This window comes from Mandrillus leucophaeus, unplaced genomic scaffold (assembly GCF_000951045.1).
Source record: "Mandrillus leucophaeus isolate KB7577 unplaced genomic scaffold, Mleu.le_1.0 Scaffold798, whole genome shotgun sequence".
Classification (NCBI taxonomy): Eukaryota; Metazoa; Chordata; class Mammalia; order Primates; family Cercopithecidae; genus Mandrillus; species Mandrillus leucophaeus.
The window spans coordinates 2,483,770-2,501,880 of NW_012108674.1; the positions used below are offsets into that span (position 1 = coordinate 2,483,770).

General features: G+C 34.2%; 2 protein-coding genes across 4 annotated transcripts in view; one reads left to right on the forward strand and one right to left on the reverse strand.

Moving 5' to 3' along the window:
• FGF7 (fibroblast growth factor 7) overlaps positions 1-12,356 on the forward strand; it is a 67,908-nt gene extending 55,552 nt beyond the window's left edge. For both annotated transcript variants that reach the window (XM_011967304.1, XM_011967305.1), the window contains exons 3-4: positions 6,723-6,826; positions 7,911-12,356. In XM_011967304.1, the coding sequence (XP_011822694.1) occupies positions 6,723-6,826; positions 7,911-8,105 (299 nt within the window). In that variant the 3' untranslated portion in view covers positions 8,106-12,356. The remainder of the gene's footprint in view (positions 1-6,722; positions 6,827-7,910) is intronic.
• The window catches only part of FAM227B (family with sequence similarity 227, member B), a 279,211-nt gene that overhangs the window by 157,203 nt on the left and 103,897 nt on the right, over positions 1-18,111 (reverse strand). The gene's annotated exons all lie outside the window — the stretch shown is intronic.

Genomic DNA, 18,111 nt, shown 5'->3' on the forward strand with positions numbered 1-18,111 from the left:
GCGTGGTGGCGAGCGCCTGTAGTCCCAGCGCCTCCGGAGGCTGAGGCAGGAGAATGGGGTGAACCTGGGAGGCGGAGCTTGCAGTGAGACGAGATCTCGCCACTGCACTCCAGCCTGGGCAACAGAACGAGACTCCGTCTCAAAAAAAAAAAAAAAAAAAAAAAAAAAAAAAAAAGAGCAGATAATAGAGTCCCCATAAACAATCTCCATTTCCCCCCACAGTTCCTCCATTATAAACATCTTGCATTAACGTGGCACATTTGTTAGAATAGATGAGCCAATATTTATTTATACTGTTAGTTCATACTAAGGTCCAGGCTTTGCTCTGTATAGTTGTATGAGTTCTGACAAATGTATATTATGTATCCACTATTACAGTATTATGCAGAAGAGTTTCACTGATTTAAAAATCCCCTGTGATTCAGGTTTTCATCCTTTTTCTGCTCTCCTCAAGGCCCTTGCAACCACTGATCTTACTGTCTCTAAAGTTTTGCCTTTGCCAGAATGTCATATGGCTGGACTCATACAGTATGTGGCTTTTTCAGACTGGTTTCTTTCACTTAGCAATATGTACTTAAAGTTCCCCTTGTCTTTTTGTGGCTTCACAGCTCAATATCTTTTTATTGCTAAATAATATTCCAATGTATACGTGTACCATAGTTTGTTTATCCATTTACCTATTGGATATGTTGTGTCTAGTTTTTGATGGTATGGATAAAGCTGCTATAAATAGTCATGTTCAGGTTTTTGTGTGGACATAAGTTTTCAATTCAATTGGGCAAATACCTGGGGGCATGACTGCTAGGTTATATATTAAGAGTATGTTTAGTTTTTAAGAAACTGCCAAACTGTCTTACCATGTGACTGCACCATTTTGCATTCCCACTAGTAATGGAAGAGTTTTGGTTGCTTTGCATCCTTGCCAGCATACAGCACTGTCAGTTTTTTGGAGTTTAGTTGTATAGAGGTATCTCATTGTTGTTTCAATTTGCAATTCCTTTTTAAATAATTTCAACTTTTATTTTAGATTCAGGGGGTACATTACAGGACTGTTACCTGGGTATACTGTGTGATACTGAGGTTTGAGGTATGACTGCTCACGTCACCCAGGTACTGAGCATAGTACCTAATGGTTTTTCAACCCTTCCCTCATCTACTCCCCACCAGTAGTCCCCAGTGTCAGTTGTTGCCATCTTTATGTCCTTAAGTACCTAGTGTTTAGCTGTCACTTATAAGTGAAAACATGCAGTATTTAGTTTTCTGTTCCTGTGTTAATTTGCTTAGGATAATGGCCTCCAGCTGCATCCATGTTGCGATTCCTTAATGATCTATGATATTGAGCATCTTTTCATATGCTTATTTGCCCTTTGTATCTTTAGTGAGATGTCCAGATTTTGCCCACTTTTAAACTAGGTTTTATTTTCTTATTGTTGTGTTTTCATTTTTTTTTGTATATGTTGGATATGTTCATGTATTTTTTGCATATATGTGTATGTTGGTGTGTTTTAATGATGTAAAATAAATGGAATCTATAGCCTTAAACATAATATACATTTATAATGGTTAAGATTTCCCACTCAACAATCCAGGCTTGACAGAAAATCATAAAATTTCCTTAAATTTAAATGTTTTCTTCTTTGTTGATACTAGTTCTTAGTTTTAACATGCCCAAGAGGGTATATTTGATCAAGGACAAGATTAAAAGTTCTGATTGGCTAACCATCAAACTGCTGCCTCCACTTTTTTTTCCAACTTGAAAATAATATTTAGTTATCATGCTAGCACAGCCATATTAACATATACCCCCTCAAAACTTTAAATATAAAGCTTTAAAGGTTTCAGGAAAAAGAAATATTCATGATGCTAAGATTGGTGGGCATGGATTCTATGTGGTGAGACACTAAAAAGTAATTTTTCAAACAGAAAAGTTAAAGCACTTTAAAATCACAAAGCTATTGGTAATTAAAAAAAGAATTAGTATCAATTTCTGAAATACAAGATTAGAGGGACACCTAAAATTCTGAAAGATTTTAGAGAATTTTTTTGAAAAGTAATTGCAATTTAGATCAAAATTCCTCACTTTTCATTCCAAGTGTGATATAGGTTTAAATAATAAACAGACAAGAAGGTTTAGATAAATTCATGAATTATTGAACCAGAGGATAAAAAATAGGGAAGTCATTTAGGGCATAGTCTCTAGTGTGTAACGGTGACATCCTAAATAATAAATTTATGCTATTGTTGACAATATTGCTGACGAGGCTAAATAGTCAAAGAGTTTGACACATTGCCTGGTTTTTCATGTTACATTGCATGAGCTGATTCTCTCCTTCTCTTTTATTTATATTTTTGAACTGTACCATTATGCTACCATGGACATCATGTCCACAATGTGATGCATCTATGTAATATGCTTTAAATCTTTGGGAATAAATTTACTGAGTGCTACTTATGTGAACAAACTTCTCTTAAGCACAAATGGAAATCCACAAAGAAAGATAGCCTCTTCTATTTGTTTTATGTGAGGCAACAGATACACCGTAGGCAAAAAGACCAAGTATAATTAACTTATATTCATAGCTAACTTAATATCTGCATATTACATATTTTTCTATTATGTATTCTGAGCAACTTCGTGGCTTCTGATTTGGAGGGCAGGATTTCATAATTTCATAGTTAATACTTCTTTTCTTTTTTTTTTGAGATGGAGTCTAGCTCTTGTTGTCCAGGCTGGAGTGCAATGGTGAAATCTCAGCCCATTGCAACCTCCAACTCAAGGTTCAAGTGATTCTCCTGCCTCAGCCTCCCAAGTAACTGGGATTACAGACACCCACCATTATGCTTGGCTAATTTTTGTATTTTTAGTAGAAACGGGATTTCACCATGTTTGCCAGACTGGTCTTGAACTCCTGACCTCAGGTGATCTGCCCGCCTTGGCCTCCCAAAGTGTTAGGATTACAGGCGTGAGCCACTGCGCCCGGCCCATAGTGAATACTTCTATAAATATTTGTGCATACTGAAAGGAACATCACTCCCCACGCTGCAACTGAACAAAAGAGTGAAAATGTTAATTTCTTTATCCTTGAGCTTTTCTTGAATGAAAGAGGGTCATAGGACATGGAGCAAAATGGACTAGAAAATCAGGGTTGATAAGGTATTGATTCTGACAACACTGCTTAATGCTCTCCCCAAGCAATTGTCTTTTAGATACATTGATTTCCCAGTGTTAATGGTATTTTTCAAATATGTCAAGCAATTAAGAATATACGTCTATTCTAATCTCAGCTAAAGGTAGAATCTTTTCAAAGAATTTTTGGTATCCTTAACCCTAATATGTGGAGGGATAAGATTAAAAATGTTCATCACCTTATTTTTATTTATTTATTTATTTATTTTTGAGACAGAGCCTCACTCCACCCAGACTGGAGTGCAGTGGTGTGACCTCGGCTCATTGCAACCTCTGCTTCCCGGGTTCAAGTGATTCTCCTGCCTCAGCCTCTCAAGTAGCTAGAATTACAGGAATGCACCACCATGCCCAACTAATTTTTTTTTTTTTTTTTTTGTGAGATGGAGTCTCACTCTGTCGCCTAGGCTAGAGGGCAGTGGCACTGTCTTGGCTCACTGCAGCCTCCGCCTTCTGGGTTCAAGCCATTCTCCTTCTTCAGCCTCCTGAGTAGCTGGGATTACAGGCACCCACCACCACACCTGGATAATTTTTTGTATTTTTAGTAGAAACAGGGTTTCGCCATGTTGGTCAGGGTAGCATTGAACTCCTGACCTCAAGTGATCCGCCTGACTCGGCCTCCCAAAGTGCTAGGATTACAGATGTGAGCTACCGCACCCAGCCATCACCTCTTGTAAAGTGCAATAGACAGGCAGGGGATAGAAGAAAACATTTTGGGAGTGGGGCAATATGAACTTACTGTCATGACTGGACCTAAAAGGGAAGATGTCTACCTATCATAATTAACAATAACTCTATCAGTCAACATTTATGTTTTACAATTGTTCTGTCAAAGAAAAGCCAGCAAACGTTACAGATTCCAGTCCCTAATAACTGATTATGAAAGACACTCCAAGCTTGTGCATCAGCATTCTCTTTTTATCTAAAAGAAAATACATTAAATAAAGGGAGGAATGGCAGGAGTAAAGAGACTTGAAGGAAAAGAAAATATTTACTTCTTAATGATATTTTACAATGCTAAGATCTTTAGAAACCAACTATTCCATATGTCTTTTAAATATTAGGTTGATGCAAAGGTAATTACAGTTTTTGTCATAAAAGTAATGGCAAAAGCCACAATTAGTTTTGCACCAACCTAATTGATATATTTATTCCATTTTGGAGGCAAATATGTTGAATCAATGAATTTCTTCAGTATTTTTCATTGTATTAGTACAAATTTAACCTAATAGTATTCTTCTGCATGTTATTTCCCTTTGTGCTTCCTTTCATGAAGTGAAGTTATAGTTACCAAACAGAGTGCTCTAAAAGGGCAAGGCTTGTCTGTGAATTGAGCCTGGCACAGAATTGGCTCTCGGTGAAGATCTGTTGAATGTTACATGAATGCATCAACATCATAATCCTTCGTGTGCTTGTAAGCAATTACTAAATTTTCTCTAGCCTATTCAGGCCTGTGTTCTTCAAAATGCTTTCTTTTAATTAAGATTATATGTATCTTAACTAGGATATATATATATGAAGACAATGTAGAAGTAAATAAAGAAAAGTTGTGAAACAAGTCTCTCACCTGAGGGAGGCAGAGGTTCTGCTAATTACACCAAATTTCCAGTGGTTAAAGAATGAGTGATGTGGGAAAAGTAAGATATATAGATCTTAATTAATATATATAATTATATATATCTTAATTAATGTAAGATATATATATATCTTAATTAAAACGATATATATGGACATGTTTGCTGTTTCTATGAGGTTTTAACTTCTGGTATTCAGAACCAGGGCTGTTTTTCTTAATTTGTATCCTAAAACCACAGTAGGGTTCTATGCATTGTGATAATGCTTAATAAATACATAAAAAGATTAATATCCATTCATTTGCATTTTCTTAATAAAACCCAATTTCTAGATGAGCAGCTGTGAAACTCTCAACTGGACGAGCTCTGACTAGTGTTAAGTACAGTATATTGGGAAACAGGCTTCTATATGCAACATATATGTGAAGCAAATGACAAATATTAGCTAGGCTACATTAAATCCCAATGACATGAATAGAAATTATATTATTCAGATAGCAAAAATGAAGTCAAAAAATAAATAAGAGAATGAATTGAAGGTATGGGGCAATACAATTAGTTTCTTCTTTAAGTCAATATTTTAGAAAGTAGCTTTTGAAGGCCCAGTCACACAGATAATTGACACTTTGACTTTTCTTTGCACTGTGTTAGACATAGGTAAGAGAATGACTCAGGGCTGTACCTTCATGTAGAAAATATAATTAATAGCAAATTGCATAAAAGTACACTAAAATTTTAATTCTTACATCATTTTAATAAATTTCTTGAGATTTTACTTTATTTAGTGTGTCATTAAAACACAGGATTTAAGGAAGATATATATAATAAAGGCAAATAGTAAGTTACCATTCTTGTGTAAACACGTTTTGTAAATACAATTTCAACAAAGATTTAAAAGTTAATTATAACAGTGTAAAGTTATGAAGTATTATAGAAACAGGATTCATTATTTTGTTTTAAGTGGTCTTTCCATGTATCAAAATACTATCAGTTTAAAACAATCTTTTTTTAAGGCAGTAGGCTCTATTTACCATCATTTACAATTGCTTTAATTAGAATTTTCTTCACTTTCAGTATATTCAAGAGCTATTCTGTTGGCAATAATTTTTTTTTTTTTTGAGACGGAGTCTGGCTCTGTCACCCAGGCTGGAGTGCAGTGGCCGGATCTCAGCTCACTGCAAGCTGCCTCAGCCTCCCGAGTAGCTGGGACTACAGGCGCCCGCCACCTCGCCCGGCTAGTTTTTTTGTATTTTTTTTTTTTAGTAGAGACGGGGTTTCACCGTGATAGCCAGGATGGTCTCGATCTCCTGACCTCGTGATCCGCCCGTCTCGGCCTCCCAAAGTGCTGGGATTACAGGCTTGAGCCACCGTGCCCGGCCGGCAATAATTTTTAAGATAAAGTTTATTCAAATAGAAGAGTAATTATATAATGATTAAGGGCCAGAATATCTGGGTTCAAATTCCAGTTCTGCTACTTATCAGGTATAAGAATTTGGGCAAATTTCTTAGTTTCTCTGTACTTCAGTTTCCTGATCTGTAAAACTGGGATAACAAGACTACCTGCTTCAGTCTGTGGTTATGAGTAAATGTGTTAATACATGAGAGCAATGTAATAATCCTTGGCATGTGGTATGAGTTCAATAAACATTAGCTATTATTATTATAGTAAATTAGAAATTTAATTCTAGAGAATAAAAAGCTGCACTCAAATATGTGACTATTTATTAGATACAGACACATTTTCTACAAAATAAAAATCCCATCAGTTTGTACTTCCCTTATATAATGACTATTCTGGTGTTTGTGTGTATCTGTTGTGGGTCAGGGGTCTTGGGCTGAGTAAATAATCACATTAAAAATTTTAAAAACTTCCAATTAAAACAGAAATAAGAATAAATGGCCATTCTTGGATCACCTGCAAAGCTGAACGAATACTTGACATGTCTTTCTGTGATTCCTTGCAGATATCATGGAAATCAGGACAGTGGCAGTCGGAATTGTGGCAATCAAAGGGGTGGAAAGTGAATTCTATCTTGCAATGAACAAGGAAGGAAAACTCTATGCAAAGGTATTGATAATTGATAGCTTAGGCTTAATTTTTAAAACTAATTTTTGTCAAAATATCTCACCTTTCTGAAAAGTAAAAATGGAATTAATTTATCTCCAACTGTATTAATATAATGATTTTATTAAAACACTTCTTACTCAAACATTAAGAAAAAAATGTTTTCTGTGTGACTTTGGACAAATGGCTTGTTCTTTGGATTTTGGTTTCTTCATCTGTAAAATGAGTTGAATGAACTGACCTCTAAGCATCCTTCCAGCTCTAAAATTCCATGTGCATTTTAGATATTTAAAATCCAAAATTTCCATTTGCCAGTATTAAAGCTCTTTTTGTTAAAGGTCACCCAATTTGCACATTGCTGACATGAAAATTCTTGGGAAAAAAATCTTGAAATGTTTAGTTCATTTATCAACATCAATCTCACAATCATGGGCTTTGAACTGTAATTATTCACATTGTTCCCACTTCACTACAATGCAAAATATGTAACAGTTCATCCCACTATAATAAAATATAATTGGCTTTCCTTTATATTCCCACAGCTCAGCATAATGCCTGGGACAGGCTAATTATATAATGATATAGGTTTAACTGAATGAACAAATGATTGCATGGATGAACAAACAAATTAACCTTTTATCTTCCATTACCATTGAACACAATGTAGAAGTAAATAAAGAAAAGTTGTGAAACAAGTCTCTCACCTGAGGGAGGCAGAGGTTCTGCTAATTACACCAAATTTCCAGTGGTTAAAGAATGAGTGATGTGGGAATAGTAATATGAGGCCTGTTACTTAGGGGGAAATACGTGCTAATTTTAAAGAATAGTTGACATGAACTGCCAAAAAGCTACACATATTTCATAACTAACTGTGTATTACGTTGTGTTTTTATTTTAAATTTAAGATACCTTTTTATGCAAATATACTACATAAGTATAGCTGATAAACCACATTTGGCCTGCTCAATCTGAGGGTTAAAAAAAGTCATGTATGTTTCAATTCTACCAAATATTACCTGCTTACTCTTCGTTTAATTGAGCCTCTCTAAAAATCATTTGGATAATGTTTGTTTGTTTGTTTTAACAGAAAGAATGCAATGAAGATTGTAACTTCAAAGAACTAATTCTGGAAAACCATTACAACACATATGCATCAGCTAAATGGACACACAATGGAGGGGAAATGTTTGTTGCCTTAAATCAAAAGGGGATTCCTGTAAGAGGGAAAAAAACGAAGAAAGAACAAAAAACAGCCCACTTTCTTCCTATGGCAATAACTTAATTGTATATGGTATATAAAGAACCAGTTCCAGCAGGGAGATTTCTTTAAGTGGACTGTTTTCTTTCTTCTCAAAATTTTCTTTCCTTTTATTTTTTAGTAACCAAGAAAGGCTGGAAAACTACTGAAAAACTGATCAAGCTGGACTTGTGCATTTATGTTTAAGACACTGCATTAAAGAAAGATTTGAAAAGTATACACAAAAATCAGATTTAGTAACTAAAGGTTGTAAAAAATTGTAAAACTGGTTGTACAATCATGGTGTTAGTAATAGTAATTTTTTCTTAAATTAATTTACCCTTAAGAGTATGTTAGATTTGATTATCTGATAATGATTATTTAAATATTCCTATCTGCTTATAAAATGGCTGCTATAATAATAATAATGCAGATGATGTTATATAAGGTATATCAGACCTACAGGCTGCTGGCAGGATTTGTCAGATAATCAAGCCACACTAACTATGGAAAATTAGCAGCATTTTAAATGCTTTCTAGTGAAAAATTATAATCTACTTAAACTCTAATCAGAAAAAAAGAATATTCTCCAAAAAATCTATTATGAAAGTCAGTAAAATAGATAATTTAACAAAAGTACAGGATTAGAACATGCTTATACCTATTAACAAGAACAAAATTTCTAATGCTGCTCAAGTGGAAAGGGTATTGCTAAAAGGATGTTTCCAAAAATCTTGTATATAAAATAGCAACAGTGATTGATGATAATACTGTACTTCATCTCACTTGCCACAAAATAACATTTTATAATTCCTCAAAGAAAAATTGAGAAATCTTTAAGTTTTTTTCAAGTAACATAATCTATCTTTGTATAATTCATATTTGGGAATATGGCTTTTAATAATGTTCTTCCCACAAATAATCATGCTTTTTTTCCTATGGTTACAGCATTAAACTCTATTTTAAGTTGTTTTTGAACTTTATTGTTTTGTTATTTAAGTTTATGTTATTTATAAAAAAAAAACCTTAATAAGCTCTGTTTCATATGCTTTTAATTTTAAAGGAATAACAAAACTGTCTGGCTCAACTGCAAGTTTCCCTCCCCTTTGTGACTGACACTAAGTCTAGCACACAGCACTTGGGCCAGCAAATCCTGGAAGGCAGACAAAAATGAGAGCCTGAAGCAATGCTTACAATAGATGTCTCACACGGAACAATACAAATGTGTAAAAAATCTTTTGCCACATATTCTTGCCAATTAATTGGATCATATAAGTGAAATCATTACAAATATAAGTATTTACATGATTTTAAAGTTAGAATATATTTGAATGCATGAGTAGAAAAGTATCATATTTTAAAACTATGTGTATTTAAATTTAGTCATTTTCTAATCTCTAGAAATCTCTGCTGTTCAAAAGGTGGCAGCACTGAAAGTTGTTTTCCTGTTAGATGGCAAGAGCACAATGCCCAAAATAGAAGATACAGTTAGGAATAAGGGGCCCTGAATGTCATGAGGGCTTGAGGTCAGCCTACAGATAACAGGATTATTACAAAGATGAATTTCCACTTCAAAAGTCTTTCATTGGCAGATCTTGGTAGCACTTTATATGTTCACCAATGGGAGGTCAACATTTATCTAACTTAAAAGGTATGCTAACCATTGTGCTTTTAATTTCAAAATATTTGTCATTCAAGTCCCTTTACATGAACAGTATTTGGTAATATATTTATAGATGAGAGTTATAAGAAAAGACTAGGTCAACAAAAACAATAGATTCATTTGATTTTCCTGTGGTTCATCTACATGACCGGGATGTAGGAAATTAGAAAGAACTGCCCTTCCTCAGATATACTCTTGGGAGAGAGCATGAAGGGTATTCTGAAATATCACCTGATTCAAGGACTTTGCTAGCTAGGTTTTGAGGTCAGGCTTCAGTAACTGTATGTAGTCTTGCGAGCATACTGAGGGCAGAGGAGGACTTTGTTTTTCACATGTGTTTCCTTAGTGCCTAGCAGACTATCGTCCATAATCAGTTTTCAGTGTGAATTCACTGAATGTTTATAGACAAAAGAAAATACATAATAAAACTAATCTTCATTTTTTAAAAGGGTAAAACATGACTATACAGAAATTTAAATAGAAATAGTGTATATACATATAAAATACAAGCTATGTTAGGACCAAATGCTCTTTGTCTATGGAGTTATACTTCCATTAAATTATATAGCAATGCTGAATTAGGCAAAACCAATATTTAGTGGTAAATCCATTCCTGGTAGTATAAGTCACCTAAAAAAGATTTTTAGAAACATGTACTTTAATTATTTTTCTCCTATTTTTAAATTTATTATGCAAATTTTACAAAATAAAACTTGCTCTAGTTACACACACTTAGAATTCTAGAATCTTAAAACTGTAAGGGGTCTCCATCCCTCTTACTCATTTGTAGTCTAGGAAACTGAGATTTTGATACACCTAAAGTCATGCGGCTGGATAGATATACAACTGTCACAAGAATCTAGATCAGTTAGCACATGCTTTCTACCCTTAGACTATTAGTATTATTAGCTAGTGGTCTTCTGGGTTTTTTGTTTTTTATTTCTATTGAGATATACATTTATACACAAACGTAACTGTCTTGGCAATGCACTTCATACAGAATTACTAATCTATACCGTGATGATTTGACTCAAAAGGAGAAGAGATATTATGTAGTTTTCAATTCTGATTCCTATCCGTCTTTTGTTCACGAATGGAAAACTTTGTGCAAAATATACATATAAGCAGAGTAAGACTTTCTAAAGTGTTCTTTGAAAGAGAAAATTAAATATATGAGTTTCTAACAATTAAAAAGGAAAAAATCAAAATACAAAATGATAACAAAAGTAAACAAAAGATACTTTCAAAGCAGTGAACAAAACATTTTGACATAAGCCATAATATAAATTATAAATTAAAAATATAAAAGCCATAGTATAAATTGTCAGCCTTTGAGCTGGCTACATATTCAATTTAATGACAGAAGAGAAGGGATGCTGGAGGTAAATGCTTAGGGTTTCTGTCTCATAGAGTTTGCTCTTCTGGTTCTCTAGGCTGCCAAACAACATAAAGATGTACAAGGGGACCTCGCTGTGGTAAAAGCAACCCTGTAACAACAAAAACTCTAAAACAGTGCCCCTCACGATTTTCTACTGAAATATCTCTAATAGTACAGGTATAAAATAAGAGGTTAGAGAATAGTACAAAGCGGGCCCACCACAGGCAGAACATTTCTTTTCTCCTAACTGTGATTTTTGCATCTTACTCCATAATATATTTGTGGTTGTGTTAATATGACAATGTCTGCAATTAAACACCAGTAAGCAAAATTGATACATCAGAATGACTTACAGGGCTTATCAAGCAGTTTCATTTACGTCCCTACCCCACTGCCATTTACTTGAGCGTGAATGAGACACAAGAGATTCTTTGCCTCCCATAATCCAACTTTACACATAAATAACACAAGGCTAAAGAAAACTAGAATTCAAATTCATCATGCGTAGGAGCAATAACAAAAATATTTAACAGTCAGTATGGGTGATTGCTGGCCAATCAGAATACATCACTGATCTACCAAAACGGAGGCAGGCCACTAGGACTAACTTGTGGGTATCATTCCTATGATCACCCTAAAACAGAGTTGGAAAAATATCTATTAACTTGTCTCTCTGGTTTGAATTCTCAATATGTATCTTAATATGAAATAGCTCATTAAAACTTCATGTGTAACTATTTCAGCATTGTTGTCAGCTTTATTCCACTTCTGTACAGTATTTATTTAACCAAGCTGCTGCTTTCAGTGAAGGTCACTTGTTCCTTCAGGGACACATATACACCCACCTATCCTTTAATTTTGAATGGTTTGTCGAGAAAATTTACTTTCTCTTGAGTTGAAAAGACTTGACAGGAAGCAAGAAATAATACAGTCCTAGCCTCTTTCCAGTAACATCTGATTTCTCCATTTTCAAACTATACTTCTCAGGGAACCAGATATTTACTCTCGTCTGGGAAAACGCCTCTTATGTTTTCCTTTTACTTCCTGGTTATCATGTGGTTGCATTTTCCAAATCCTTATCATTGAATTTATGAGAGCCTACCCAAATGTATTTTCTTTCATTTATATTCTAATAATTGAAATGTGAGATGAGAATAACATTTCACTTATGAAAAACCTTTCTCTTGATGAATCCTTCCATGTGTTAGTTATCTATTGCTGTGTAACAAATTAAAACTTAATGGCTTGAAACAAATATTTGTTTTCTCATAGTTTATGTGGCTCAGGAACCTGGGCATGGTTCAGCACAGTGTTTTTGGTCAGAATTCCTCATGAGGCTGCAATCAAGGTGTCGACCAGGGCTGTAGTCATCTACCTCAATATTCAACTCAGAAAGGGATCCACCTTAGATCCTCACTGGCTGTTGTCAGGACCTATCACTTCCTTACCATGTGGACCTCTCCACAGCACTGCTTACAACATTACAGTCTGTTTCCCACAGAGCAAGAAATCAGAGAGTGTGAGATAAAGTACCCAAAATGGAAGCCACAGGTTTGTTTGTTTTAATATATATAACTTAGTTCCAAAACTGATGTTACCTCTGTCTACACTCATGAGGAGGGTATTATACAAGGGCATACATACCAGAAGGCAGGGATCACTGGAAGCCATTTTACAGGCTGTCTAATCCAAGTCATAAACTTGGATTACATATATATAGAGAGAACAGGGGATATATATATACACACACATATATATACACACACACACACATATATATACACACACACACATACAGAGAGAGAGAGAGAGAGAAAGAGAGAGAGAGAGAGAGTGAGACAGAGAGAGAAAGAGAGAGAGAGAGTTAGGCCCCAACGCAGGCCAGTTACATCAGTGTATATGAGAGGCGGCCCATGCAGTGGTATTTTTAAAATTCTCCAGCAGATTCTAATGTGCCTCTGCAGTTGAGAACTAATTAGGTAAATACAAACAACAACAAAAACCAAAAAAACCTCTTCCGAAACTATGTCTGCTTCTTCATATTTGTCTCTTCTTTAAACACCTTGAAAGGCCTTATACCCTCCCAGTCCCTCCTGCCCCTAGGTTTTCCTAGATGCCTCTGTATTTTCTGCTATTCACAACTGGGGCTCACAGGAAATGCACACACTAGAAAGAGAGCTACAATTGTTTTTGCATCAGAGTGATTATGGAATACAAAGTGCATAAAAGTTCTCCCTCCCCCACCACAGTCCATTCTCAAATAGAACAGTCAGAGTGATTCTGTTAAAATATATTTCAGATCATGCATCCTCTGTTTAAAACTGCAATTGTTTTCCATATTCTTCAGAATAGGAGCCTGTCCTTATAGTGGCTAAGGAGTGGCCATGGAAGAAGGTAAGTAATTAAAAACTTTGCTGCTGAATTAGGTGGGCAAAATAACAAGAAAAAGTAATAAAAATCTAGAGAAATTATGCACTTAAGTTGTTTGGCAGATATCCCTGAATTATCAGTTCATTTTAAAGAAATACTGGATACTATAGACAATATTTAATGGGTACAATCATTATTAGAATCATACTCAGAGGAAAGGGCATAGCTCTACATTGAAAAATGACAAATGAATGTACCTTTTTATGTTTGAAGTAAATATATTTAGGGCATGTACATATCACCTTAATAATTCTTCACTTGACTGAAATTTTTCCATTAATCAACCAATTAATAGATACAACTAGGCTAGATGAGAGGGCTTCTACTTTACTATTACTTCTTTATTATGTATCTCCTATTGTTGATTGTTTTTGGTTACTTCAATTTTTTTACTAAGATAAATATGAACAATTTATATATGCTTCTTTATATTTCTGATTTTCTTAGGACGATTACAGGAAATAAAATTGAAAAACCGATTTTCTGAAAGTTTTTTCCAGAGTACATTTTAATTAGCAGTGCCGGGAGTAAATATTCTTATTTTTATACTCAAAATTTAGTCAGCTCTTATTCTTGTCTCTTCTTCCCTTTGACTCTGAATATGGTAAATCACCAACACTCAGCTAACTTCTTTCTCAACATCCATTCAGATTCATTGCTTTCTTCGTCCTTCTACAGCTTTATTACTTCATGCCTAGAATTTAGCAATAGTTCCTTAATCTTTCTTGTTTCAAATTCCTTCCCATCTCATATGCTGCCTAATTCTTTAATCTTCTTATAATACTGCTTTGACTATTTCAGTTGCCAACTGAAGACCCATATTGGCTCTTTTTTGCCTATTGGGTTTAGTTTAAATCTCTTAAACTAGCACCCAAAGCTGTCAAACAATTGGCTCTAACGTGACTGTCCAATCTTCTCACTGTTCAATATAAACCTCATAGTTTCTTTAGTTCATTGTATTTATCATGATTTACACAAGTTGTAAATTGATTCTGCCTCTGAGTTTTGTCTATACTGTCCCCACTGCTTAGAATATCTCTACGTCCTACTTTCAATCAATCCATACCCTGCTCTGCTCTTAAGGACAAAGCTCAAGTTTAATGAGCTATTCCCAAACTTGCCCCTGCCTTATAACAATTTTTTTCCTTCTCTGAATCCTATTGCACTCTAATATAGTAATTGATTGCACACACACACACACACATACACACATATATATGCAATGTTTATGTATATGTGTCTTCATCTACTTCAGTTAAACAAGCATATATTAATTCTACCATGTTTGTATCAGGCACTGTATGATAAATATATGTTGAGTGTGAAAAAAGTAAAAATAACTATTGCCTTTTTAAAATTCTGCATGGAATCTAGTAGGGAAATAGAACCTCAAAAAGTACTTAATACTATTAATACTTGCTTACTAATTGACCCATATTAATAATCTATTGATAAAATATATAATAAATTTTATATACAAAGATCTTTCCAGTCTTGTCATCATGCCTACATAATCTTATCTATTGCTATACAAAGGTCTGTGTTATATATTGGCGAGTTCCTTTAGAATCTGTTTTTAAAAATATGCTATTTAACAAATGCAGCAATCACTATGTGAGGTAAAAACACATCTATATTTTTATAAAATTCTGTCAGTCACAGGTTTGAGAGCACAAAATATTTGATAGCATTGATAGTGATGCTAGTCCTGTATACAGTTTAAATAGCATCCATTAGGAAAGGCAAGAGATCAAAACTTTTTGCTTTTGAAGTACTTCATCTCTTATCCTTGAAAGCTTAGTGTGTTCAGTAATTCATGCTCATAGGCCTTCTTAGAATGAATCATGTAACAATTGTGTAACATTTTTCAGCTTTTCTCCCTGTTCTTTATTCCTCTCTGTCATTGTTTTGCTAGGTGACAGTGCTTATCTCAATTCAACTTTAAGTTTCTACAGTTAACAACGTTAATTGTTAATTTTTCATATTTCTCATTTATTGTACATGTCACTCAACTAGCTACTCATTTGTCCAACTTTTATGATATTGCTCTATAATGAAAAAAGAAAAATGTTACTGTTTTGCTAATAAATCTTCCTAATTAGCTCCATTCACTGTTTCAAAAATAATATTTGGATTTTTATTCTCTTTCAGAACAGAAATATTTATCATGCTTTAATGTTATTAAGGTTAAATCACAGGTGATATTTTATTGTCTTCTAAATACTTCTTTATTTTCAAATTTTCTACATTAATATATATGATCTTTATTATCAGAATAACAATGGCAAATGTGGTTGAAAAAATTATCTTCTCCATTTTCAGTTTTTATGGAGCTGGAAGAGTGGGATGTTGGTGCCGCATTGATGTAATAAATAGCATGGTCTTCTACATGAATGACCAAACCTGGTACCCACATTGCTCATCTCATTCAATTAACTAAACTCGCTGAAACTCCATAATTTCATAACAATGTAGTCATTGTTACCATATTTTAGTGGTGACTGTGTCCTGAATCTTCTTCTTGAATCTGTTCCTTTTTCCAGTAATCACCAAGATTGCTCAACTCTTCTTACCTAATGTCCCTGTCTCATCTCTTCCTCACTACTTTCATGACCTCATTAAGTTGTACCTAAAGTTTAGCAATAGCATCCTATTTGTTTTTCTGTTCCAGGTCCTCATTGTCTCAATTCCTGTTTAGTTACCTAATATTCCTAAAACGTCATTTAAACTATGTCAATTACTAATTGTAGAACCCACGTGGTCTCTCTAGGGCTGACTGAATTTGGGTAAAATTCTTTAAACTGGAAATCAAAACCATCAACAAATTGGTTCCATCCATCCAGTCCAATCTCCTCACTGTTCATAAACTTCATAGTCTGCTTAGACCATTGTTCATGTCATTTTGTATACATACCATACTTCGTCCTGTCTCTGGGATTTGTCTATATTGTCTCTATCATCCAGAATGTCTCAACTTCTCACTATCAACCAATACCCTGCTCTGCCATCAAGAACAAAATCAAGATTCTCCTCTTTAATGAATTATTACCAGACTTGGTCCTGCCTTACAATGATTTTTCTCTTCTGTAAATTCCCACTGCATGTCAATCTATGCCATTGATCTAGCATTTAGAGAATTTTCATCTCTATCTCAATAGAGGATGAATAGGCATACCTACATGTCTATCCATGCATCTACACTTATCTACCTAAGCAACACAAATACACACATACTTATATAAATATATATCCACATCTATTTCAGTTACACAAATATATAAAGGGGTCTGGGTATGTATGTATGTGTATATATATGTGTGTGTGTGTGTGCGCGTGTGTGTGTGTATGTGTGTGGTCAATAGTACAGTGTCAGACACTATAATAGTGATAATAAAATCTATGACTCAAAATTTAAAACAATTACATACCTATAGATATATAACCAATTTTATGAAGATCAGATTTGGAACAAATGAGCCTTTGGAACCACTAAGAACCATAAGTGATAGCTGACAGACTGTCAAAAAAAAAAACTTCCTAAGTCTTTAGCATGTCAATTGTAGAGCACATGCGTAAGTTACCATTGTGCTTTGACCCTAACAGCAATTTTAATGCTTGAGTCTTATATATAAATATGCATATATCAAACAACTGCCAAACCAGTATCATCTCTATTGCCTTAGTGGGAGACACACACACACACACACCCTAAACATAGACTCAGCAATAAATTCAAAAAATTCAATTGAATAGAGAAATGTGTATTGTCAAGAACTGCAATTTCAGTCTCATCTTTGTTGCAAACTTTCTGGTTGACTTCATTCTGTGTTTAACAAGGTCCAGTATTGTCCTGTAAGTCCATGTTACAAGATGGACTGTATTAGTGAAAACTTTTCCTAACATTTTGCTAGATTTATACATTGCACTGATTTACTCTAATGAAAACTTAACTGCCCTCTTAGGATACTGCTTCCTCTGCAGTCCTCTCAGTTGGAGGCTCTTTTTTTTCCCCCTCACACAGTATTCATACCACAGTCGAGAGGTGTGCGGTAGGTATATGTATGCCTACTATACATTCTATATAACTTATTTAATCACATTTGTTGGTTATTGTCTGTCTCTCCTCACTAGCCCATAAGTTCCATAAGGAAAAGGATACTGTCTGTTTTGTTCCCTTATGTATCCAAAGCTCCTTTAAGACTATCTGTTAAGCACTCAGTAAATATATTTAATACTCAAGAAATAAAAGGACTCAGTAAATGTTCATCGCACTCAGCAAATATTTATTAAACTAATGGACAAACCAATTTCAATTCAGTGACAGAATGATAGGCACATCTCACTGCAAAGAGTCATTCTAGTACCTAAGCATGATACAAATGTGATTGTTGCAAATAAATAGAAATATATCACCTTGTTTTGTGCAAACTGATAACTAAATCTCTCAGGTAGTCAAACTCTTAGCATTCACTTCTTCATAACACAGGATTTTCATGTCATTTAGTATAATATGCTAATAATTCATTTCATAATATAATGGAAACCCACTGTTTTAAAATTAAACTCAGCCCCTCTGACTA